Source organism: Perissodus microlepis, chromosome 3 (assembly GCF_051167445.1).
Source record: "Perissodus microlepis isolate ML-2025 ecotype Zambia chromosome 3, ASM5116744v1, whole genome shotgun sequence".
Lineage (NCBI taxonomy): Eukaryota > Metazoa > Chordata > Actinopteri > Cichliformes > Cichlidae > Perissodus > Perissodus microlepis.
In genome coordinates, this window is record NC_140463.1 from 14589054 (window position 1) to 14616408 (window position 27355).

The window sequence follows — 27355 nt, forward strand, 5'->3', positions numbered from 1 at the left end:
TCTCTGTCTCGTTTCTGCAGGACACAGTGTGATCTGCCCACAGCTTGAACCCTATGTGAATCAAATTAACACCATAGTTCATTGCTTTTCACCCAATAAGACCTAAAGAGGATTGACTACTTTCATTCACTCGGTTTATGTGCTTGAAGAAACAACACATGGAAGCAGAAAGATGTTTTAAATGGGATATGTACCTAAATGTGGACACCTGGACACTCTTTCCCCCCATAGTGGAATAACCTATGCCAAGTTTCATTGACTACAAGCTCACAAGCCTGGATTACTGTACCCTGAAATTACAGAAAAACCAAACCTGCATCTGGATTTCTGGCATTCTTCTTTGCGTGTGAAATGTTGATGTGCTTTTCCAGAGATCTAGCATCCGCCAAGAGTTATCACAAGGAGTTCATATGAACATTTGATCCTTTTTATGTTGAATACACAATGGAATAAAAGGGTGAGACAAGGAGCTTACAAAAACAAACAGTACAAAAATACATCTGGAACCTTGTATCCAAACATAAAGCCCCTTCCCCTGGCTGCAGAGTGGAAAAAGGGGTGTGTTTGGAGGTTTACCCTCACCAGGCTGCCACTTGCAGATGGAGGCCCACCAACACTCCCCAGATAGCAGCAGTGAGGAGTGCACCGTCCTGGAGGCTCCACCTGGCAAAAACGCCTGCCCACAACATGCAGGGAAGGTAGGTATTCAATAGGTATGCAAATGTCCTGAACTACATATGAAAAGTGACATGAAAGCAAGCAAAAACATCAGCTTAATCAGCTTAAACCTTGGAGGTAAATTTCAGTTGGCTAAGAATAAACGTTTCTGTTAAACAACTGTTGTGGAAATTTTAATTACCAAAGCCTGCAGACACGATGAGTTGTAATAACACCTTTATTTCAGCTATCTCATGCATAAGGAGGGACGTCAGTCAGGGGGCACTGAAAGTCGTCTCTGACAATGAACAATTCAAGTCCTTTTTAAACACAGTCGCAGAACAAAAGGCTTTTACAGTTGCAGTTCACACCTTGGCTCTAAACAGGAAGACTCTCTATCACCTGTGTGAATCTCCCCCACTCTGGGGTCAAGTCTTCCTGTGTGAGCTTCTGTCTCCTGGCTTCTGTCTCCTGGGAGACATTCACCAGTTTCTCACCGTCTGTTTTCTGGCGTGAATGAGGTGTGAACCAGACGTACTAAACTAAGTAACATGAAAGCATTTCATCAAGACAATACATTAAAGGACAGTACATTAAAGAGAAATCCCACAACAGTTCCCACCCTCTTGATTGCATCTCAATCACTAGTACCAAGGATTTCTCTTCCTAACATTCTGTTAATTACATCAGCAATATTGCACACTCAAAAGGTTTCACAAATTCAAATTTTATTTGTCACGTACACAGTCATACACAGTACGATATGCAGTGAAATGCTTAGACAACTGCTCGTGACCTAAAGAAAAAAAGAAAAGGCTATGAATAAGATAGGAAATAAATATGAAAATTAAAAAGGGTAAATTTAACTAGGAAGGAATAAAATAAAATATAAAAATTAAAGTTAAAAATGAAATAACTGTACAACACAAATTAGAATGAAGGGTAAATTTAACTGGGAAAGAATAAGATAAAATATATAAATTAAAGTTGAAAAATAAAATAACTGTACAACAAATACACAATACACAGTATAGAACTATATAAGAATGTATGAAGAAATATAAATATATATATATATATATATATACACAATAACAGCAGCTGTACAAGTATTAACTGGAAATGAAGAATATAATGACCAGTGTTGTGCAATCCACATTATTTAGTGTCTTGTGCAGTGCAAATATGCTTAAAGTGATTAAGTGATGAAGTGAAAAACAATGTCCAGAATGTCCAGTTTTTGTGTAAGAACTATATGTGTGGGTCAGTACTGTGTGGTGGTGTGATTGAGAGACCGTATCGCCTGCGGGAAGAAGCTCCTCCTCAGTCTCTCTGTGTTGGTCTTCAGGGAGCGGAATCGCTTTCCTGACCTCAACAGAGAGAACAGTCCGTTGTTGGGATGGCTGAGGTCCTTCACGATCTTCCTGGCCTTGGTCCAGCACCGCCTGCTGTAGATTGAGTGCAGGTCAGGGAGCTCGGAGCGGATGGAGCGGGTCAATATGCATCATTCTTACAGTGTCAGGAAAATAATTTCACTCATCACAATCATCCTCGCTCTCGCTATCATCAATGTAATCTTCAGCCTGCAATAGGGGAAGCTGCAATTTGGGAGACTCGCTTCCTCTTGTCAGTGCCACTGTGATTAATCTACTCAATAGGGTACGGAGGCATGGGATCAGACAACAACCGCAGCATGTGAGAATGGCAATAAAAGTGGCTATGGACATTAGCAACGACATTACTATGGCCTTATACTTCCCAAACTGTCTGTTGAACCACCCGTCTAAGGGGTTAGTAATGCCGGAGTCCTCTGTCATTTGGGATGACAGTGCTCGCAAACCTTCCAAGGCTCTGGTTACAGTGCCATCTGGGGCTGTGTTGTTTGGAATGAAAGTGCAGCACAGAGGACCTACCATGGTGCAGACCCCCCCTTTTTCAGCCAAGAGCATGTCCAGAGCCATTCGATTCTGCCAGGCCATCAAGGATGTGGCAGCCAGCTGTTCGGATAGGCCCGCCACTGCATCCCGTGTCAGATTGGCCAGTCGTTGGACATTGTAATGTACATAGTTGATTCTGTCCACATTCTTATTCGGAGTTACCCATAAGAAGATGGACTCAAACCCCCCTGCAACCTGGTTGGCCAATTTAAACTCATCAGGGACACCTCTGGGGACACCTATATAAGTTGGGGAGTTTTTAGCCAACTCAAAATCTTCCGTTGTGGTCCTACGGGCCCTTCCCACATGGGCCTCTGCAGAGGCGTGGGACCCTGCTAACACTATAGGGAGTGCCAACCTCACAATGGTGCAGGTTCCTGACCAGCCGCTGGGCAGAGTGTCTCTTAGCACCTTGTCACCGCACCACCAGAACAGATCGGCTCGAGCCACATTAATGCTGCTCATATTTTCCCATTTTGTGACATTTATTATTTTAGCACACCATGAATCTTCAGGAGCTCCTACGGGGGTGGTATTTATCCTGGTTAGGCACGTATAATTTCCGGCCTTTGGGGAGAACACGGGGGGGGGGTGACACTTTTCCTTACCACTGGGAAAGGAGTACTTAATACAGCGCAATCATGGTCCACCCTCTCCCTCATGTGGAGCTGTAACATGCAATCAAATCCTGGCCTGTCCTCCCAAAACAATAAAGGGGCAGGCACAGTGAACAGTGTGGGGCGGGCTGCAGAGCAGGCCACACAGTCTGTCATGTTGTTTACCCTGGCTGTGTATGTTATCCAGTCAAGCCAAGTATTTTTGTCTATGTAACCCGTCTCTACTTGCACGACATTCTCTGGGGAGGTGATATTCAGATAATTTACAAAGGGGTCCGCAAGTGGTCTGAACCTTTGCTTGGCTATGGTGGCGGTGACCTCTGTTGCATTAGCACGGGTCATACTGCGGTTTGGGCTTAATGCATGATGTAGTCTTACCTTTATTATGCCCATTGTGTCTGCACCGGCCTGGTCCACTCCTATGATTACATAAAAGGAGTCTTCTTTGGAGTCGTGGCATTGTCCTGGGAAGTTTGGTCTCCTGGAAAATGGGTTCCAATTCAGGTTCTTAATTGTTAGCAGTAATGGGTTCAGGCCGGTACCAGTCGCCAATTGGGCTCTAACAAAGGAAAAACTGTTCTTACTTTTCATCTTACCCTCTGTTGATTTTGTCTGTTCTCCCCAGTACCCCGGCCTGGAATGCCACCACACAAAACTCCAACTTGGACACCACTTCTGGTATCCCGGAACGCCATGTCCAAATATGCACAAATAAACATCATAACCTCTCCAGCTTTCATTATAGCCTTTACAGTCTATCACATTGCACAGATCAAAGCTGAAAGTCTGGGTAGTCGCATACGTATAGTGTAGCTCAATGTATCCGCCATACTCAGTAAGGCATTTGTCTCTCATCTCATGGGTTGCTCCTTCTGTTGCACGAACTTCCTTGGATGTTGGCATGGTGCCCAGCTGCTGATCTCTCCAGAGGCTCCACCAGAGGGTGATCATCAGCCCACTGAAAAGCATCAGAGCTACCCCAGTGATGAGCTGCTTCCTGGCTTGTTGCATTGTTGCAGGTAGAGGGTAGACTGCCTACTGCCTGAATGAGGTGCAGGGATTATTCTGCCCCGTTTGTCTTTTCTAGTTGCTCCTCCGTTCTGGGTGGTTCTCCTCCAAACAGCTTACAGTGGCTGGCGTGGATCCAAGTAACTCGTTCTCCAACCTTCACCGCTGTTTGTGTGATCAGTAGGACTTGGAATGGGCCCAGCCACCGCTTCGCCTTCCAGTGTCTCCTCCTGAAATCCTTCACTAGCACCAAGTTCCCTGGTTTGAACGGGTGCAGGGGTCCTTCTGCTGGCCTGGGTAGGGCTGCTTTCACTGCTCGGTGTACCTGCGAGAGAGTCCTGGAGAGATTTTGACAGTACACAATCATTTCGCTGTTGCACAACTCTGTGGACATGCCAGTCCGTTTGGGGGGTACTGAGGTGTACTGGAGGTCTGGTTCGCGTGCGCACATACATCAGCACGAGGGGAAGTGCTTTTGGCCATGTGAGGCCAGTTTCTTCACAGCACTTTACCAGCTTGGATTTTAAGGAGCCGTTCATTCTCTCCACAGCACCTCCAGATTGTGGGTGATATGCACAGTGTGTTTGCAATTTGAAACCTAGTTGCTCGCTAATCTCCTTCAATGCCTGGTTCACAAAGTGAGTACCATTATCACTTGTGATTTTTCCCGGGATGCCCCACCTGGGAATGATTTCTGACAGGAGGGCTTTTGCCACTGCACTGCTGTCTGCACTTTTAGTGGGGAATGCTTCTACCCACTTAGAGAACATGTCCACTACTACCAGACAATACTTCTTTCCCTCGGCTGGTGTCAATTCAATGAAATCCATCATTAGATGGTCGAAAGGCATGTCTGGTGGGGGGTGTGCTGCAGGGTTTACCTGTACTGGGCGTCCCACATTGTTGGTCGCGCAAATGAGACACCTTTTACAATACCTCTCAGCTGCTGTGGAAAACCCTTTGGTGAACCATAACGATGTTACTGCTTGTAGCATCCCCCCTTTGGATGCATGGTCTAACCCATGTGTCCATTTTAGAAACCAGGGGAAGAAGTGTTTAGGTAGACATGGGCGGCCGTCAGGAGATCGCCAGACAGATTCGACCAGTGTGCAGCCATGTTTGCGCCACAGAGTTTTCTCTGGCTGGGAGGCAAATGACTGTACAGCAGGAAGATCAGCGAGGTTAGGTGTGGACAGTGGTGCCAAGACAAGTTGGAAGGGTAGGCCTCCTTCAGCTGCTGCTTTGGCTGCTGCATCGGCGGCAGCATTTCCTTGGGAGACAGAATCAGTTTTACCTGTGTGTGCTTCACACTTCACTACAGCAATGCGAGCAGGCAGGAGGATGGCATCCAGCAGCGCTGCTACCTGGTTAGCATTGAGGATGGGCTTCCCATCAGATTTCAGGAACTTTCTGTGCCTCCACAAGGTGCCAAAATCATGCACCACACCGAACGCGTAGCGAGAGTCAGTGTAGATGGTGGCCGACTGACTCTCCGCAAGTTTACAGGCTTCTGTGAGCGCCACAAGTTCCGCAGTCTGTGCTGAGAAGTGTCTGGGCAACGAGCCTGAAACGAGAGTGGCATGATCAGAACACACTGCAAAACCCACCCGGTTAGTTCCACGTGAATCACGTGAGGAGGAGCCATCTACATACCTTCTTTTTGTAATGGTGTTTGGCTTTTTTGATGCCCCTAAAGACTCCAACCCCCGACGCATGTGGCAAGGACTCCAGACCATCACAGACTACAGGACCACCAAACCCTCCCCCGCATCCTCTGATGTCTCCTTCCTCAACGAGCTCAACAACTTTTATGCTCGTTTTGAGCGAGGGAACCCCACAACCACAACCAAAGCAGACGTGACGCCAGACCACCAACCTCTGACTCTCTCCCCCACCGATGTAGGAGCGGTGCTGAGCAGGATCAATGTCCACAAGGCTGCAGGCCCTGATGGCATACCCGGGCGTGTTCTCAGAGCGTGTTCTGGGGAGCTTGCAGGAGTGCTGACAGACATATTCAACCTGTCCTTGGCCCACGCTGTGGTACCGGCCTGCTTCAAATCCACCTCCATCGTCCCGATACCCAAAAACTCCAACCCATCTTGCCTCAATGACTACCGCCCAGTAGCACTCACCCCCATCATCACTAAGTGCTTAGAGCAGCTGGTCCTAGCACACTTCAAATCCTGTCTCCCCCCCACCCTGGACCCCCACCAATTCGCATACCGCCAGAACAGGAGCACAGAGGATGCAGTCTCCATCGCACTGCACTCTGTCCTCTCACACCTGGACAACAACAACACCTACGCCAGAATGCTGTTTATAGACTTCAGTTCAGCGTTCAATACAATCCACCCCTCACAACTCATCAGGAAACTGACAGACCTGGGCATCAGTTCCCTCATCTGCAAATGGTTACTGGACTTCCTGACCAACCGCCCCCAACATGTCGGCTGGATAACCACTGCTCATCTACCATCACAATGAACACCGGTGTACCACAAGGCTGTGTGATGAGCCCCTTCCTCTACTCCCTCTTCACCCACGACTGCAGACCTGCTGATGGTTCCAACACCATCATTAAGTTTGCAGATGACACCACGGTGATTGGCCTCATCAGTGACAACGATGAGGCCGCCTACAGGGAGGAGGTGGATCGTCTGGCTGAGTGGTGCGACACAAACAACCTGCTGCTTAACACCGAGAAGACCAAGGAGCTCATCGTGGACTACAGGAGGAATGCTGACCCACATCCACCCATCCACATTAAGGGGACGGCTGTGGAGCGTGTGAGCAGCTTCAAGTTCCTGGGAGTCCACATCTCCGAGGATCTCACCTGGACGACCAACTGCTCCAAGCTGGTCAAGAAGGCTCACCAGCGCCTCTTCTTCTTGAGGACTCTGAGGAAGAACCACCTGTCCTCAGACATCCTGGTGAACTTCTATCGTTGCACCATCGAGAGCATCCTGACCAACTGTATAACAGTCTGGCACGGGAACTGCTCTGCCTCGGACCGGAAGGCGTTGCAGAGGGTCGTGAAAACTGCCCAGCGCATCGCCGGAGCACCACTTCCTGCCATAAAAGACATCTACAGGAAGCGGTGTCTGAAAAGGGCTGGGAAAATCATCAGAGACCCCAGTCACCCATCACATGGACTCTTCACCCTCCTGCCCTCTGGGAGGCGCTACAGGAGCCTCCGGACTAAGACCACCAGGTACCGGAACAGCTTCTTCCCCACAGCTGTCAGACTCCTGAACGCTGCCTCCTGACATCTGACCCACGTTAACACATGGACTGAACATACACACACCCACAATGGACAACTGTACCCTCAAACACACAATAATAACATGGACTGAACCACCACTCACAACCACTAGCACTTTATATAGATACTGTAGAAATTATCCACATATCTAATTTATCTTAACTGCACTACTGTATAGCTCTGTAAATAATCATTCTGTACATATGATAATTTTTAACCCTACAACTGTTTACAACTTGCATAGTTCCCATTTCTGTATAACTGTATATCTCAGATTTCTGTAAAGTTATTTATTTCATATTCTGTATAGTTTTTCATATTTATATCCTGTTCATAGCCTGTACATAGCTTGTACTCACTACAGCCTGTACATACCTATAGTTATAGAATATTCACAACATACTTCATACCGTGTACATTATAACATACCATAATAGACCCATTTCTGTAATATACTTACATATCTATATTATTGCTAATATATATTGTAATATATCTATATCACTAAAGCACTTCTGGATGGATGCAAACTGCATTTCGTTGCCCTGTACCTGTGCATGTGCAATGACAATAAAGTTGAATTCTATTCTATTCTATTCTATTCTATTCTATTCTATTCTATAACACTATGTCAGAGTTCTCGATGGGAACATCTAACAAGTCAATCCGAGGTGTACAAGTTTCACCCAATACAGCAGTGCAGCTGTGTGGTTCACCATCCTCTCGTGTGGGGAGAAGAGTGGCTGGGTTAAGTGTTGTGCATCGTTTCACTGTGATGTTGGGCATGTCAAGCAGTATGGAAGAGTACCTGAGCCAGCGAGCTGCAGAAAGGTGTGAAGTTTTCTGCTCCAGCAAAACGAGAGAAACTGCATGGGGTACCTGCACTGTCAGAGGAGAGTGCCCTACGATGTCACGTGAGGCGAGCACGGCCTTCTCACACGCAGCTACTGCTCGTAGGCATCCAGGCAGTCCTGCAGCCACTGGGTCAAGCTTGGAAGAGTAATAACCCACCGGGCGAAGTGAATCACCATGCTGCTGTAAAAGAACAGAGGACATGAAACCATTCTTTTCATCCACCATTTGTGTATATGGTTTGGAAGCGCTAAAACGAGCGCTGTTTGCAGCAGCTGTTTCAAGGAAGTGAAGGCAGCTTCAGCCTGTGGTGTCCAAGAAATGCGATCATTGGCTGACAGACTTGCACCATGAATGAGTCCAGTAAGTGGAGCCTCCACAGAGGAGTAGTGTGGAATGAAATTGCGGCAGTATGATGTGGTTCCTAGGAATGACATCATCTGTTTTTTGGTGAGGGGTTTTGGAATGGTCATCACAGCTTCCACCCTCTTGGAGGAAATCTGGTGAGAGTTGTAAGAAATCACATGCCCTAAGAATGTGACTTGCTCTTTACAAAACTGCAGTTTTGACTTACTAGCTTTGTGGCCCCTGTGATGCAAATGTGTCAGTAAAGTGAGAAAATCTGCCAGACACTGCTCTTGTGTGGGTGCACACAGTAGCAGATCATCGACATATTGCAGTAAAACTGTGCCTTCAGAGAGGATCAAGTCTGACAGAGAGTCTCTTAAGGCGGCACTGTAAATCGTGGGGGACTCACAGTAGCCTTGACACAACCGAGTGAATGTGTAAGCCTTTCCCTGGAACTCAAAAGCAAACCAGAACTGGCTATCTGGGTGAACTGGAACAGAGAAGAATGCATTGGTCAGGTCAGCAACAGTAAACCACATAGCGTCGGATGGGATTTGGGACAAAATGGTGTGGGGGTTAGGAACCACAGGGGCTCTGGGGATTACAGCCTTGTTCACAGCTTGTAAGTCCTGCACAAACCGCCACTCAACAGGTTCATTTGGTCCTCTGATTTTCTTCACAGGGAATAGTGGAGTGCGAACCGGAGAGGTGGGGCATGGGATAATTACTCCAGCCTTTAACAGGGATTCAAACACAGGAGTAATCCCCTCTATGGCTTCCTGTTTCAGAGAATATTGTCTTTGGCATGGTCTAAACGAGGACTTTGGAGTGATTACCACTGGCTCACAATCTGTAATCAGGCCTACATCATACTTAGATGAGTATGGCACCTCTGTCAGCAGGGGGTGTGAGGAGTTTAGAGGAGGTGTCGTTTGAAGCAGACAGTGTGAGACAGCTATGTTCGCTAGCTCAACTGAGCGGACACACTGGACTGTATACGTCATGGTCTTTTTGTAGGCTTTCATTTCTCGAGAAAACAGTACTGTGGGATTCTCTGTAGTCTCCCAATCGCAAGCGCGGTAGCACCGGTGCATAAATTCTCCCATGTCTTCCCACTGGCAGCTGTGAGCTTTTGCCAGGGAAACATGTGGGACGGATGCATCCATAGTAAACATGTTTCTTTGCTCATCGGTGAGAGAAATCGCAAGCGCGGCAAATGTGGAGCTCCAAAACATACATGTCACAGTCAGTAAATCATTCTCGGTTCTGTACCATTCTTCCTCATAACTGTCATCAGGGCCATGCAGACAAAAGTGAGACGTGCAACTCAACTCTCCAGGAGCCATAAAACAGACATCTGGAGGCATGCAGTTGCGAGTCGCTTGTATGAATTCTGTAACAAGTGGCCCCTCCTCCAGCTTCCACCCGTAAGCGAAAGCTGGAGTCATGGGGTCATATTTCACCATCATATAGTCATAGTCAGATTGCGTGATTGTGATGCCATTAAAGCAGGAGATTAAACTTATTTTCAGTTTGCACATCAAATCTCTGGCAAGCAAATTGACTGGGCACAGGTCTGAACACAGAAACTCATGTGTGAATTTTCTACCCTGTCCGTCTACACAACACAGGGGTATGGTGAAAGTTTCTCTCTGTATGGTTCCTGATGCTGATACAGAATGAGTGAACCTCTCACCCAGCACGGGCTGGGGTGAGAGAGAATCTGAGCATAGTACAGAGTAGGTGGCCCCGGAATCTACAAGAAATTCTACTTCCTGATTACAAACTAACATTTTATATGTTACACTGCTGAAATGATGGGCCAACTCATCTCCCGTGCAACATATTTATTTTTACAGAAAAGCTGTAAAGACAGAAAAATGTCTGATTAATCAGTTCTTTCGGCGCGCGGGCCATACACTGCCTCTTCACCACTGACACTACTTCTTCTAGTGTAGCGTCAGCTACCGATGCGTACAGGACTGAGCGCCCTCTGCTTGTGGAACTTAAACAACAGTAAAACTGACATTACAGTGGCCTTACTAAAAGAAAATGTCTCTGAGCATCAAATAAAATGGGGGGCTACTATTTTCATGTCTCTGTCTTTAACATAGTGCCACATATACAAGGGCAGTGATTTATAAGGCGCGCTATTTAAATGTATATATGTACCAGCTGGTGACAAAGAAACGTGTTCTACATGCTCAAAAGAGTGCTGTATTAAAGTGTGTGTGTCTGTGTGTAAAACACTTTCTATATCAATGGGTGTGTGTATGTGTGTGTGATTTTCACTTCCCTGTTCTGATGAGGTGGGCAAACCACAGCCTGAAGCGTACTCTGGCATCCTTTCCCTCCGTTCTCAGTCCGCTTGCTCCCACCGTGGGCTCAGCCTTTGGTAATTCCGGCGTTGCTGTCTATCTCCACGACGGCCCCACAGACAAAACAGGCGTCCCGATCTCGTCTTGACTGCTGTTGTTGTTGATAATGTCCTCGGTCTCGTCTGTTCTCCCCACTTCGGCCACGCCAACTGTCTCTGTTGTGGAAACCTCCGTGCGGGTTTGCCACGGCTTTATACAGTGTTAGGGCTGCATTATGGAGGTCGGCATTCTGTTTTTCCTCTCTTTTGCTTTTCTTTCCATCCAGGTGGCTCTGAGCGTGGCGGGCATGGCGTCGTAGCTCTGTTAGCCGCGGTTCATCTTCTCCCCCCACGTATGAATGCTTTACCTTGGCTGCCACATCTGATCTCAGTCCCCGGAAAATATGGCCGCAGAGATGGTGCTCATATGTGGAGGCGGAGGCGCCCGTCACGTCATCTTTGGGTATTCCCCCATTAGCTTCAAACACAGTTGTCATGCGATGTATGAAATCATCCACAGATTCATCCTTTCTTTGCTTGCAAGCCTGAATCTTTGACATGTCCACCTTATCTGGGAAAACCTCCTTTAGCTTATCTATCAGGTGGGTCACTGCAGTACAATATTCACGGTTTTCTCCATTTTCATAGGTCAGGTGTCGTATCCTCAGCGTAGGATCAGGCAAGTGAGGTGATATTCTCCTCAGGTCGCATGGTTTCAGCTTGCCTGCCAGTGCACGTCTAATTTCTTGACCCGTGGGACGATATTCTTGGCAGAAAAATAGGAGCTGCTCACCGAACTTTGCACCCGACACGAGAGGGTCAGGTAGATGGCTTGTGGCGTCAGCGATGTCTGACTGTGTCCACGGTCTGTGCACTAAAATAGGTCCCTCGGGTCCCGCCACTTCCACCATCGGGAGCTGCAGGGGTTATCCTTTCACCTGTCGCTGTTTTCGCGTTCTCTGCCCGGTCTGGAACTTTTCGACCTCCTCGCTGCTGTCTGCGTTGTCTGTATCGTCCCGCTCATCATCAGTGAGAGAATTTTCAGGCTGATCCGTGGCAAAAGGCAGGGCGTAATATCCATGGCGGCTGTCCTTACTTCTGCTCTTTCCTCTCCGTTGTTGTGTTTTCTCTTTCGTCGCTTCAGCTCGCGACGCACTCCGTGTGTGACTGAGCGCTGTGTCGGATCTGAGTGTCATTCTTTCCGCTTCATCCTGGCGGGGCTGTCGCTCCTCAGTTGCGGAATTGGCGCTGGCATCCTCTGGCGGTGAGGCGTGTGGTGCAGAGCGGGATAGGGAGGGAAAGGAGTCCAGGTCCGCATCGGCTTTCAGGCCGTGCAAAACAGCCTGAACTGGGGAAGCACAAACAGTGCGTGAACAGGGAAATGATGTTTTGTTCTCCGTGTTATACAGAGGTGGAAGAGGCGCTGAGGCAGATTCTGCGTCAGCCTCCCTTCCACGCACTTCTCTAGGTAGTTCTTTCAGAGCTGCTTTGTTTTCTCTCCTTTCTGCTTCCACCATCCACATTTTCAAACATTCCTTCTCATCGCTTACCCTACGCAGATCTATGGTTCTAACTTTCCCTTTCTTCAATAATTTTGCTTTTTCCTCCCGCAAATGTTCCTCTATTTTCTTTAACTGGTTAACACTTAGCAATCCCTTTTCAGGAAACCCGTTTACTTTTTGCCACTTAACAACATATTTCATACACCCAATTCCCCATTTCTTAACCATACAGTCAAATATTGAGTTTTGTCCCTGGCCACCTCGTGGAGCGCTTGCCACAGCCGCCTCTCGAGCCGCTAGTCCGGCTCTGCTGGCTGCCTTACTGGATCTAGATCCCATATTACTACACGAGGCGTCCCCCGTGAGGTTCCTTGCCTTCTACGGACCAAGGAACGAACACCGCCACCCCCAGTCTCCTTTGAAGAAGTTAGGATCTTTTAGAAGATGCTAGGGATGTCACTCCGTGATTCTACACGAAGACTCTCCGTGATTCTACACGAAGACTCCCTCGGAGCTCTTGCCCTGGAAGGTCGTAACACGTTCACCTTCTTGAGCTCTCCGAAGGCTGCAACACGCTCACACAGCCAGACACAAAACTCTCGTGACTTGTTAAAAAGGTAGATACAGCTCACCGTTCTGCAGGAGTTTCCCCTCGATTCGTCAAGGTGATCTCGGTGGTTGCTGAAGCACAGGCTCTGTGACTCTGCCTTTCTCTTTGCTTTAAACAGCTGGCAGGACCGAAGCGTTTTGCTACCTCGGCCGTCCTTCAGCGAGAACACTGAATCACCCTGCTCACAGCGCCAAACTGTTGTGGAAATTTTAATTACCAAAGCCTGCAGACACGAGTTTTAACAACGCCTTTATTTCAGCTATCTCATGCATAAGGATGGACGTCAGTCAGGGGGCACTGAAAGTCGTCTCTGACAATGAACAATTCAAGTCCTTTTTAAACACAGTCGCAGAACAAAAGGCTTTTACAGTTGCAGTTCACACCTTGGCTCTAAACAGGAAGACTCTCTATCACCTGTGTGAATCTCCCCCACTCTGGGGTCAAGTCTTCCTGTGTGAGCTTCTGTCTCCTGGCTTCCGTCTCCTGGGAGACATTCACCAGTTTCTCACCGTCTGTTTTCTGGCGTGAATGAGGTGTGAACCAGACGTACTAAACTAAGTAACATGAAAGCATTTCATCAAGACAATACATTAAAGGACAATACATTAAAGAGAAATCCCACAACACATCAGTGGTACAAAAGGAAACCAGAAGTCTTCCAATACCATACAAAGTTATGCCTTGCCTGTAATTCTGTTCATATCCATTTATGTTTATGCTTAACCTCCATATTATAATCCTTATTTATTTTTATATTCAATCCATATTTATTTATTTTTTTTATATTACCTCCAATATAGACTGTCCCTGCCAGCTAAACTGAAACTGAAGCCAAAGATAGGACATCTACCTACAACACATGACAAGCGTCTTGATTTTTACACAAACAAACGATAACTCTTTGATTTTTTCGGACTTGGGTTTGGTAGTATATGCCTATATGGACAAAATGAGAATAATTCAAACGCCATTTAACTTGAATATCGGATGTTTTCACAGATTATGTGTGCTGATGACATCAGGAGTTTTTATAGATCATTTATGCTGATGTTAGCATTATTCATATGGAAATTTAGTAAAGCGTATTAATCTTTTGTGTCATTGTGAATTCAAGTAATATTGTATTTTGTTTTTTTATAGAGCTCAAATAAAGAAAGTTTCTAGGTCCCCCAAGGTTTTTCTTGATTCGTGTGACCCAGACCTTTGACCTATGGCCTTGAAGCATTGCATACTAAAACGGTGTATTTTACTACCTTTGCCCACATGGTGGGAGCAGAATCTGCAAAAATCATTGGTTTTTATCATGTAAAAACTTGAGATTTTAACATATATTTTCACGCAGTTCGTGATTCTACAAAACTCTATGGTTTCATTGTAATATCGTATGGAATAGTATTGCAAAAAAAGTGCATGGTACAGCACACTCTGTGCCCTTTCATAGTGTATATATCACACTCAATATAGTTTCTTTAAATCTTCTCTTCTATGTCAACTTTGACCTTTGGCACTAACAATGAAGGTCTAAGTCAAATGCTTAGCCATCCTAGGTACTCATGTCGCCCAAGGCCTAGTATATACCTGTAAAGTTTAAAGATGAGCCATAAAAAAATTGGGGTAATATAACATTTTTACTGATTTTCACTTTTGGTGTGACCTTGAACTGATTTTCAGCAAAAATAAAATCAGCTTGAGCCTTTATTGGTATCTACCATCAGACTAAATTTGAACATGATATCTTGAAAACTGTGGCAACTAGCCTGCTAAAACACGGTCAGATAAACAGACAAATGGAACTTAGTAAAGACTGGACTCTAAAAGACTGGGTGGCTGTAGCTCATTAAGTAGAGCAGGTTGTCTACAAACTAGAAGGTTTAAAAAGTTGCAGTTTTATAGGAGGTATGTGTGCTGCTATTTCTTGGACAGTTTAAGTGACTATAACAGAAAATAAAACTGTGCCCTGTTAAGAAATATGATGCAAAAACACAAGTTTATAGGACAGATATGAGCAAGTTATGGTTCTCAACAGTAAATTCTGAATTCACATTAGAGATTAGATAAAACTTTATTAATCCCTCGGGTGGGTTCCTCCGGGAATTTCTGTAACATGTATTTTCAGATTCAGATTCGGTCATACATATAGAAATGACTGAATCATGTACTGCAAAGTGTAAGCCCAAAGCCTAATCCATGTTATCTATATGTTGTTCCTATTTAATCCAGTTACTGATTAGCAACTGTACAACAATGAGACTAAACTAAAGACAAACCTGCATTTTAAATATATCTAGGCTATCATGGGGCATTCAGTTCTTAATAGTGTAGCTTCTCTCTCCTCTTTCCTCCCTTCATGTAAACCTTTCAATTTGCAGGTTGCTGACTTGTACTGCTCTGCCTGCAAGTGCGCTCTGTGTGAGGACTGTCTTCCCAACCATGCAGAACACCCTAAGGTGGCCCTCAGCCAGGCCCTCGAGCAGCACCGCAACAACCTGCAGGAAAGACTGGGCACTGTTCAGGACAGGTACAGGTTGAAATACTTGATACAACATTAAGAAACTTTATTCAGTCCATTAATCTGTGCCCCCAACAAACCCTTATGTTAAACTGTTGTGCAGTGGTGCTATTTTCCATTTATCAACAAAAACACACACAAACCCCCCCAAAAATTTTAATGCTGAATTACTTTTTTTAATATATATTATAAACTGCAGAAGTAAGCCAATGATAAATATCAGCTGGAGTTTATTAGGAATTTCTTATTTTTATATATTGTATATTTTTTAGTAATTCCCAAAGACCAGGAGAGGGCTCTCTCATTAAGCAAGATTCATTTAAGAGTCACTTGGGCAATGCTCATTGATTGTTTGTTGCAGCAAAACACAGATGTTCCCTAAATGCCTCACATTTGTTAAGAAAAAAAAAAGATAGAAGAATAAAATAGAAGAGTGACAGTGTTCTGGGCCAAGGACTTTTCTCAAGAAAGACAAATGATCTCTGGAATTTAATTTAAATGCTACTGTGGGAATGAGTCAAAAGATTTCTTAAAATACATACGGGCTTGGGTAGAAAGTTAAAGAAGTTACCAAGTATTTATATTGAAAATACCCATCCATTCATGTATGGAATTATTAGTAAACAGGGAGTAGTAAATGTAGGTCCCACATTCAAATTGCACTTAAAATACTAAAAGTCACATTTTTTCGTTTGCAAAATTGGAAAACAATAAAATACAAATCAGCTGATAGCATTTAATTCTTGTAGCTCCAACAGGTACAGATGTATTTGCTGTGGAGAACAAGTTCCAGAACAACTGACATATTCAGTTAAAGTATAATGTAGGCATACTTAATATAACTCAGTCACAAGTAACTAGTAACAGACAGTGGGTGGAGGAAAGAAGAGATGCTGACATCTGGTGGACAGTGAGCAAAATACAGTACAAATGATTTACCAGGCTATAAAATCTTGACATTAACAATAACATGTTATTAATTTTTCTCAATTAAAAATACAGGTTGCATATGTAAATATTTAACAACATAAATGTAGCATAAAGAAAGCTTGCTATTGTTGTTTTGCAAATTAGATATGTAACTGCCTTTCTCTTTTGTGCGTGTCCTCTCTAGACTTCCTCAGATTTCAGATGTACTGTCCTTTGTTAAAGAGATCCTCCAGCAGCTGACCAATCAGAGGGCTTCCATTGAAGAGGACATTCAATCAAGCTTCGAGGACTTACACAAGCAGCTGGATGTTCGAAAGAGTGTACTGCTGATGGAGCTGGAAGTTACATACGGGCTCAAACAGAAGGTGAACAGAGTTTGTTCAATTTTTCCTTTGATTCTTTGGTAAAAGTACAACCTCCTCAGTCACTGGTATACTTCTTTAAATAAAACAAATCAAATGAAAAAGTCTGAAACAGTCTAATGAAACTTTTCTTTTTCTGTCTCCAGGTTCTCCAAGCCCAGATAGACAGCCTTCTACGGGGAGAGGGAGACATCACAGCCACCTGTACCCAGGCAGAGGAGGCTCTTGCTGGAGATCCCTGTGTGGCGAGCCTGCAGGTGGAACGAGAGCTGTGGGAGAGGCTGGGTGAGCTTGCTGGTCTTGGTTTGCCATGCCAGCCGGAAGAGAATGACCAGCTGGATCTGGTGATGGAGACAGATGGGTTAAGGAAGTCCATACACAACCTGGGGACTATTGTTACAACCAGGTGAGACAATTCAAATCAATTTCAACTCAGTTTTACTTATTTAATGCCAAATCACAACAACAACTGCCTCAAAGCAATTTATATTGTAAAGTAAAGATCCTACAATAATATAGAAAAACAGAATAAACCCCTGTATGAGCAAGCATAGGGGAAGGAAATGGAAAGGAAAAACTGCCTTTTAACAGGAAGAAACCTCTGGCAGAAGCAGGCTTAGGGAGGGTCAGCCATCTGCCACAACTGGTTTAAAGTGAAAGGGGAAAGATAAAAGACTGTGGAAGAGAGCCAGAGATTAATACTAACTAATGATTACATGCAGAGTGGTGTGTAAACACATAGTGAATAAAAAAGGTGAGTGAAAAAAAACAAACAAAACAGAAACACTCAGTGCATCATGGGAACACCCCAGCAGCCTAGACCTACTGCAGTGTAAAGCTTAAAAAGTTTTAAGCCTAATCCTAAAATCAGAGAAGCTCATTGAGACTTGTTTGTATCATTTATGCACAGCTCCCTATAAGGTCCCACCACAGCATTTCAGTCAGGCTGAAGACTGGAATGGGCCATTGCATCACCTTGATCCTTTTCATTTCCAGCCATTCTGTTGTACATTTGCTGCTGTGCTTGGGAACATTGCCTTTTTGCATGACCCAATTTGGCCCAAGTTTTGCAGACGGCCTCAACTGACTCTGAAGAAAATAAGAGCAATCTATAAAATCCGCTGTATACCAAAGTATTCCAATCAGTGATAAATAGCAAGATGTTTTAGCTGTATTTTTTTTTAGAGAACAACAAACTGTTTTTCCAGGCTAAATTGTCATCTTCTAAATTATTAAAGATTACTAAGCACCCCAGCTTATCAGCTATCTGCTTTAAGGTGCATTTTTGAAAGTTATACCAGGAAGGCAATAAATTCTGATTTAAGTCTTTCTTTGTCAGAGGAGCTACAGTATCCAGAGTCGTACGCAGTGACGATATAAAACTATTAACAAGATAACAAACTCTGTAAAAGCAGAGTTCAGGTAACTGCTCTGCACTGTGTTGGTATAAGGCACTGAAGAAGATGCAGCTGAGGAATTATATCCATGGCCGACACAGTCTCTAAGGGGATGGGGTTTTGGGGCATTTCAATGATGATGAAACATATTGAACCCTGTGGTTTTGGATTTAATGCCATTTCATTAACACTCGTCTTTCTTCTCGTCCTCAGTGCGGTGGCAAGCCAGAGCGAAGCCATGGGTGCAGGTCTTGAGCAATGCATTGTTGGGCATCCTGCCTCTGTTACCATTGTAACAAGAGACAAGTCAGGGGGAGCCTGCAAGAGTGGAAATGCGATCCTCTCTGCTGAGGTTCATTCTACACCTAAACTCCATAAAATTAAGTACTACCCTGTGTTTACACTTCAATGCAAACAGTGACAAAACATTATGATGTGTTGATGTAGGTATTCACACCAGACGGCAGCATAGTAGATGGTGAGATAGTGGACCACAAGAACGGGACATATGAATTTGTGTACACGGTGCCAAAGGAGGGTGACTTCTCACTGGCTCTCCGTTTGTATGACCAGCACATCAAAGGAAGTCCCTTCAAACTGACTGTCACCAAGACTCTAGAGGCTGAACTAGACGTAGGTGGATCTTTCTTTCAATATTAGTACATTTCTACTGTCCATTTGGCAAATAATGTCTAAATTCCTTTAATAGCAACTGTGATATACACCAACAGCCTATGTACGGCTCATTCATGTCCAGTGTCCTTTAGCATCTGTGCTGAAGGACACTGGACATCAGGACCTGAAACATCAGCTTATGACATTACTAAGAGGAATCTGACACTCACTTTTTAATTATTGTTATGAAGGCCTAGTCAAGTAGTTTTGCCTAAACCTAAGAGGTTGTTAATCCTCTTCCCATCAAACGAAACTTGCATTAAAGTATGCCCAATCTCACTGCAAAACTTTGTGCTAATGTCCTCACACAACACAGAAAAGCTCATATTGTTGACCACGTCGTGCTTGTCTCTTGAAGTTCAGAGTTCTTGAGCAACAATGATTCAAGCAACATGACTTAAGCAATTATAAAACCTAAATTTATTTGATTGAGCTTACCCTAAATTCATCGATACATTGACTTTGGCAAAGGATGTAGGAAGCTTTCCAAACAAAAACCATATAGCCTTCATAGTTACTGTGTATTGTGTTTCCCTTTTTGCTCTCTCTCCAGGTTTCTCCCTCTACAACAACGGCAACCAACTCAGCAGCCAATGCTACGCCGTCCACTGGCTCATCTGAAGGAGCAAAGAGACGAGGAAAGTCACCTGGTCAGAAGAAGAAAGGCTCAAAGAGGGCCAGCAGTGCCCTTGGTACCCCAAGGCGCAAAACTCAGAACCCCATTGAGGACGACCTAATTTTTAGGATCGGTGAGACATTTAGCTGGAAGAAACGAATCGTACAGACAGACTAGGATATTGTACACTTGCTTTTTTAAAGCTAATATATCCTCATTTTTGTGACACTGAAAGGCCTTTTTAATACTTCAATCAATTTGGGCTTATTTCTCCCCATCATATGCATCATTTTTTCCAACATGGTGGAATTTTCATCTGGCTGATTCCAGTGTCTGTTACTTGTTTCATGTTAGAGTTTATGAAGGGACTAAAGTAATGACATTGTGAATTTTAAAAGCTCAGATTCACCAAATTGTCAGTATTGTAGTATTGTTTTTTTTTTTTTTTTTAATCTTAGCACACAAGTATGATGGGACTGTCAGAATAATTCTAGTATTTACATCATAGCTAATCTTAGATTCTCCTAATTTAAACACTTCATAAATTTGTCCTGGAATTGCACCACACATACGAGCATTTTTGTTTCAGAATAATCCAAATTAATTTGTAATAGCAAGAACAATAAAACAATATGAATCTTCCCACAAATAAACAAGTCATTTCAACAAAAAGGACAGGGTTTGAGACAGTTAACATCATCACATAGTGCCTGACTGTAAAAAATATAATTGCCTCTCTGTATAATCCTATCAATCCAACAAGCAAAAAGTTGTTGAAAACATGTTGAAGACGACTTTGATATCCAGCTAAAATGATAAAGGTGAAATGCCCAGTTTTAGTCTTGATAATAATATTCCACTCAAATGTCTTTTAGACCTCGCTTCAATTCATTCAAAACTTAGGTAAATGTGAAATGGTCTTCCCATAGAAAGCCTTTCTTCAAAGTCAGTAACACAAAAAGAAAACATGAATTTTCACCTTTTACTTTCAACAAAATTTACACAGACGAGCCTTCTTTTTAAAATAGAAAACACAATCCATGGGTATTTTGTGCTTGAGGCGGCAGGTCTAGTCCAAATGTATGTTCAAGGAAACTTGAACTCAAATTGAAGCTTCATGCAAAAGGTTAGTGTCTCAGTTGTTTATGAAAACATTTCTATGTATAATGGAATTTAAAATCATATTTTGCACTATTCAGGAACAAAGGGAAGGAATAAAGGAGAGTTCACCAATCTTCAAGGAGTAGCTGCCTCTTCCAATGGTAGGATACTGATCGCTGACAGCAACAATCAGTGTGTCCAGGTATGGCCTTCAAAAAGCTGCATTGTTCATATAAAAACCCCAAATTTATATTGAAAGTTAAACAATGTATATATGTCCAGATTTTCAGCAATGAGGGAGAATTTAAGAGTCGTTTTGGAGTGCGGGGACGATCGCCAGGTCAGCTACAGCGTCCAACTGGTGTAGCCGTGCACCCCAGTGGTGACATCATTATTGCTGACTACGACAATAAGTGGGTTAGCATTTTCTCCTGTGAGGGCAAATTCAAGGTATGTGTGCTGATATGTCAGGGTTGAAGGGGTATTGTGCTTTATTGCAAGCAAACCCTCATTCTAATGTTTTCAGTGTTGTTGATCTATGCAGCAATCTTATTGCTTGTATTTGTTGTTCACCAGGCAAAACTTGGCTCTGGCAGACTCATGGGACCAAAGGGCGTGTCTGTGGACCAAAACGGTCATGTTATTGTGGTTGACAACAAAGCTTGTACTGTCTTCATCTTTCAGCTGACTGGAAAGCTCATTACCAAGTTTGGAAGCAGGGGCAATGGTGACAAGCAGTTTGCAGGTAATGTGGACTAAATTATATTATTTCACGTAATTTAATTCCCAAAAATCTACTATGGGTTGTAAAGAATAAATATATATAAAGAAGAAAAGGCAAATATATGAAGAGAAAATGTTTGATTCCAGATTGTCTTGAGATTAACGGCTCTTTAAAAAGTTAGTACTATATAGAAAACATTGATGTTTTTAACCCCATGAGGTCTGAGTCATCACTGGTAATGAATGCAGTACTAGCTGCCCTAACCCCATTTTTTGGTGACCAGCACAAAGTATAAGAAATATAAATAGTCAGTTAGAGCAATTAGATTGCGTACCCTTTTGTCCCCTGACTGCCAAAACAATGAAAATGATACGTCCTAAAAGTTAAGGATTGGGACAATCACCACTGATGGCTTAGATCTGAGAGGGTTAAAACATTTACCCCCCAACTTTTGGCAATAAGGGAACAAACAACATCTTCACTTGCATTTCTTGTTTGTCCCAGGCTTTGAGGCTAGGGTTGTAGTTATCACTGATGACCTCAGAAGGTTTACGTGCGCTAATAACCATCACTTAGCAACTGCCAACCATCACCTAAGTGATGGTTGGCAGTTGCTAAGTCTGAAAATTGATTTAAGAACTGAGTGCACTTGAAATTCAGTTTAAAGTTGAACCCTATGACATTTAAATCACTTGATGACCCCAACATTTAACTGTAAAATATTGTACATTTTGTTTTTTCTTTTCTTTTTTCCCCTTTTTCTTTTCATTCTAAGAGACTTCAAAAACTATTCAGATATACAAATACCAGTGTTACCTTTCTCTAAAATACTTGCGAATTGAAAGTGTTAAAAGAGGCTAAAGCTAATTGAAAATACATTGTTCGTTGTACAATGTACAACCTATTTCTTTGTTCCTGTTTTTCTTTCCTAAAGGTCCACACTTTGCAGCAGTGAACAAAAACAATGAAATCATTGTGACAGACTTCCATAACCACTCTGTTAAGGTACAGCATTTTACTGAGCTTAAAGGATAGTTTTAGTGTAATGTTATGGTAAAACAAGCTAATATTTCATGTCAAGTCCAAGTATGCTTTCAGAGGATTCAAAATAATATATCTTTATCATTATTTCTCTGATTAGGTTTTCACGCTTGAAGGAGAGCTTGTACTGAAATTTGGTTCAAATGGGGAAGGAAATGGGCAGTTCAATGCTCCCACTGGTGTAGCAGTGGATATTAATGGGAACATCATTGTAGCTGACTGGGGCAATAGCAGAATACAGGTAAAACGTTAAAATATGAAAAAACTTTTATATACAGTTAACCTTTTATATATGAAAGCCCTACCGTGTAAGGTTTTTATATATAAATAATACATGTCTTCGACATTTCCAGGTGTTTGATGGCAGTGGCTCCTTCCTGTCCTATATCAACACATCAGCAGACCCTCTTTATGGACCCCAAGGTCTGGCTCTGACTTCAGATGGACACGTTGTAGTGGCTGACTCTGGCAATCATTGCTTTAAAGTCTACCGCTACCTACAATGATGGAGGCTTGGATGATGATGGGGGATGGTGACGTGGACGCGATAGACAAGTTGAGGTTTAAATGAAGCGATAGAGTGAGCACTGTCAAATAATATGAATTACTGCATGAGCCTCTAACTGCTCCCTGTGAATGTTGAAAATGGGATAGAAGGGATGAAAAAGTCAGTGAAAAAGTGTTCAGTTCCCATTCTGGGTTCCAACCAGAACTCATGACGGACGTACCTAATTTGAATATTTTTGTTGATTATTATTAGGTAAGATCATAAAAAAATAAAATGAAAACAAAACATTGATAGCAGATGAGTCTCAAGAGGGCTTAAGATCGGCTCACGTGAAAATCTCAATAATTTCCAGCTGTCATACAGACATTGCAGAATGGGATGTAGATAAAAGTTATGCAATACTGGTTCAGAGATGTCAAATTTGAGAGTTTCAGTGTCTATAAATGGACTAATGAGGAAAGCTTTAGATAATAATATGAAAAAAACCAAAACCAAACAAAGGCTGCAAGAGAGATGACAATGATTTCTTCAGAAACAACTGCTTACTAAATGTATGATGTGGTCAATGAGACATAAAAAGGAGCAAAGGCATTAACATGGACACAAAGGGACATAATGGAAATAATGTGGAGAGAATGAAATGAAAGACTGAAAGTTTTCTAATGTTCTGCCTTGTGCTGTATGTAATACACAAAATAATTGATTATGAGCTAAAAGAGACCTATGTCTTCCAATTTCATTACATAATTAGAGACTTCCACTGTGGATTTGGTGCCACACTTTAACATCCCTTGAGCAAAGCACTTAACTTAAAGGTAGCGCAGCTGGAGAGGACAGCAATTGTGCTGAAGCATACAAGATTTTATTTCTAAATATGACAAAAAAATTCCAAATTTATAAGACATAGACCACTTTTAGTCCAAAGTGCATTGTTTGTACATTAGGATTGTTTGAACATGGAATGTTATTTTGATCCCATATAACAGTATTCTTTACAAATCTTAGGTAATAGATTCATTATTAGAAATGATTGCTTGACTCTAATTCTGACTGTCTGAATTAATGACTGATTGACTTGATTTGACAAAAAGCATTGTGTGTCTATGCTTGGTTTGAGTGTTCAGATATTTTTTTCCTGATAAACCTGTTGCAATGAGAAAAAAGTGAAAAATTTATCTTATATATTTGTGAAGATATGTTTAATAATATTGCATAAGCTGTAATCAACATATTTGGACTCAGTAACAGCAGCCGTCTTTTGCAGGAACATTTACAGGTCTGGTGCCCTCATGAGCCCTTTGAGCCATTTTGTTTCCATTGCATTGTAGGATCAGTTGATTTTATGATGTGAACAAACCAGTTTTACAATGTCAAGGTCTGTGATACCAATTCACAACGCATAAGTTAACAGAACTGATGTCCCATGAAATCAAAACAACAACAACAGTGACAACAATGGAGGGGACCAGGATGGCTGTTGCATTTACATTTGATGTGCTCCCCAGAACTCCTCGCTATGTCCTGCAGTTGAAATGCCCTATTTTTACATATTTCTCTATGCTTGTCACCATGGCAACAAAATATCAGAAGGATATTTTGGGGGAAGGAATTCTAGAATGTCTCTATTCATTCTTCCTTATTGACAAGGATACAAGAATGCTTTAAGAATTCTGAAAAACTGCTGTTGCCCGCTTGTAAAATTCCACATATTCTGTCAAAAAAGAGAATACCTCAGTGTTCTAGAAGCATGCCTCTGTTGTTATGTAACTGTTGACACCAAACATATCAGACATCTACTGCGAGCTCCCATTTTACAAGTCTAACCTAAAAGACAATTTACAGTAACATCAGTAAAGTATAGTTAAAGTAATGTTAAAGTCTCAAGCATTAGCCATTTACATTTGGAAAAGTGCTATATGCCAGTAATAAAGACACTACAAAGCATTTACATAAACTGTTGAATAGGTAAGAGAAGAATTTATGTTATTTCCATCCGCGATGAGTTGGGGAGATTTAACATGCACTATTAATATACTGCAAACTTCTTTGTTGATTGTGGTAGTTTAAGTGGCATCACATCAATTACTTACACATTTAGTCTTTACTGAAACAGGAATTGAGAAACTCATCATTATGTTCACAGTTGGTCAGAGATTCTATAAGTTATATATTTTACTACTTCTATTTATTGCTTATTATTTATTTATCTAATTAGTTATTTTCATCTTGCCATTTGATTGTGTTACACCATGTGCATTTAAATTCATAAGTGCCCGTTACATTTCATCTTACTAGACATTTCAGTCTTTAGGCTGAAATGGGACTGGGATTAGAACTGCTGTTAATATTTTGTCAAGTTTCCTTATTTTTCTTTTTTAATCTTTTGTTAAATTAAAAAAAATCAAGCTCATCAGTTAGCAAAAATAGCTCATTAGCACCTCATTTTGGGATCAACAACACTTTTAACTCAAAACTAATAAGTTAGTTGTAAAAACAGTGCAGTACAATGACCAACCTTATGAAAACATTAGCTTTAAATGGCTAATACTGCTTTTTTCTTACATAACTGATTACAAGCTAACTTATTAATTTTGACTTGTTTGTAGCCGTCAGTTTTGATGTTGAATGTTGATCATTTTTTCACATAGAAACAACAAAATCAATTTTAATAACAATGAAACAACTTCATCTTCAATACAATGACAGTAATCATTATTCAGTCCAATAAAAAAAATGGTTGGCGCCTCCTCATTTGTGTAATTTGTTAGTCTGTTCATGGATTTGCTAAGACTATATTTTCTAACATAAGCATCCTGTAATGCTGCTAAGTGTCAGATTTTGCTCATCAACTTGAAATAAGATCTTTTGATTTGTCGGTACTATTGACTGTTTTAAAGAAATTCGACTGTGTTTCCTAATGTAACCTGGGCTTTGTTTACTGGATATTGAGCCTTAATGTTGGTATTACATATGAATGTTGTTTGATCTGGTAGAATTGCCTTCTCAGTAATTTTGAAGTAATGATTGTTTTGGAAAAATACAGTAAAGAAGATTTAATTACAATTTCAGACACAAACAGCTCATTTGTAGCCAACACAACCATTGCAAATTTTCTTTTGGAAACCTGAAAAATAAAAAATAAAAAATGCCATTGCACATATGTACAAATGTGTGTGTTTTACGTGTAAGATCTTTAGCAGAAAATACAACAGCATTGTGTATTGCACTGGTTTGATTTTTTTTCCCCTGCAATCCTATTATGGTGTTTTAGAAGACAGCTTTTAAAATACTGATCGCTTTCATACAGTGTCACTTTCAAGGTCTTTCTTGCTCTGTAACTGCTGTCATGTCTGTTCACTGTTATGGACTATGACTTAATATTCACATACACTCAACACTGAAAATAAAGCATTGATTCCTGAATAGCAGCTGTTACTATGGCTTGGTTTTGTCCAAAATGTGAGCAATGTCAACTAATTTACCATCTATATACTTGGAGAGCCTTAATCACAAATGTTAGAAAATATCAAAGGTTTACATGATGGCATGGGAAAGTATAATGCCTGTCATATTAAGAAAGCAGTGTTAAATATCTCTACACTAATGACAGTCTTGTATTCTCATTTCTTTGAACAACTGCAAAATGTTTATATAACATTCTTCAAACATCACTTAGTCATTTTTTTTAAGATATGACTACTTTGTGCTTGGAACGGTTCACAGCCGAGTGTGAAGCGGTGGGAATGAGAATCAGCACCTCCAAATCTGAGGCCATAGTCCTCAGCTGGAAAAGGGTGGAGTGCCCACTCTGGGTCAGGGACGAGTTCCTGCGACAAGTGGAGGAGTTTAAGTATCTCGGGGTCTTGTTCATGAGTGATGGGAGAAGGGAGCGGGAGATCGACAGACGGATTAGTGCAGCGGCCGCAGTGATGCGGACGCTGTACTGGTCTGTTGTGGTGAAGAGAGAGCTGAGTGTAAAAGTGAAGCTCTCAATTTACCGGTCGATCTACGTCCCTACCCTCACCTATGGTCACGAGCTGTGGGTAGTGACCGAAAGAACGAGATTGCGAATACAAGCGGCGGAAATGGGCTTCCTCCGAAGGGTGGCTGGCCTCTCCCTTAGAGATAGGGTGAGAAGTTTGGCCATTTGGGAGGGGCTCAGAGTAGAGCCGGTGCTTCTCCACATCGAAAGAAGCCAGCTGAGGTGGTTCGGGCATCTGACAAGGATGCCTCCTGGGTGAGGTGTTCCGGGCATGTCCCACCGGGAGGAGGCCCCGGGGCAGACCCAGGACACGCTGGAGAGATTATATCTCTCGGCTGGCCTGGGAATGCCTTGGTGT

General features: G+C 42.6%; 1 protein-coding gene across 1 annotated transcript in view; it reads left to right on the forward strand.

Moving 5' to 3' along the window:
* LOC146390091 (tripartite motif-containing protein 2-like) overlaps positions 1–26443 on the forward strand; it is a 34866-nt gene extending 8423 nt beyond the window's left edge. The window contains exons 2-14 of the mRNA XM_084923161.1: positions 21–698; positions 15522–15670; positions 16776–16956; positions 17100–17359; positions 18564–18702; positions 18798–18983; positions 19579–19774; positions 20841–20944; positions 21025–21192; positions 21319–21487; positions 22401–22471; positions 22608–22748; positions 22861–26443. Coding sequence (XP_084779287.1) covers positions 600–698; positions 15522–15670; positions 16776–16956; positions 17100–17359; positions 18564–18702; positions 18798–18983; positions 19579–19774; positions 20841–20944; positions 21025–21192; positions 21319–21487; positions 22401–22471; positions 22608–22748; positions 22861–23013 — 2016 coding nt within the window. The 5' untranslated portion in view covers positions 21–599 and the 3' untranslated portion in view covers positions 23014–26443. The remainder of the gene's footprint in view (positions 1–20; positions 699–15521; positions 15671–16775; positions 16957–17099; positions 17360–18563; positions 18703–18797; positions 18984–19578; positions 19775–20840; positions 20945–21024; positions 21193–21318; positions 21488–22400; positions 22472–22607; positions 22749–22860) is intronic.
* Positions 26444–27355: the final 912 nt, after the last annotated feature.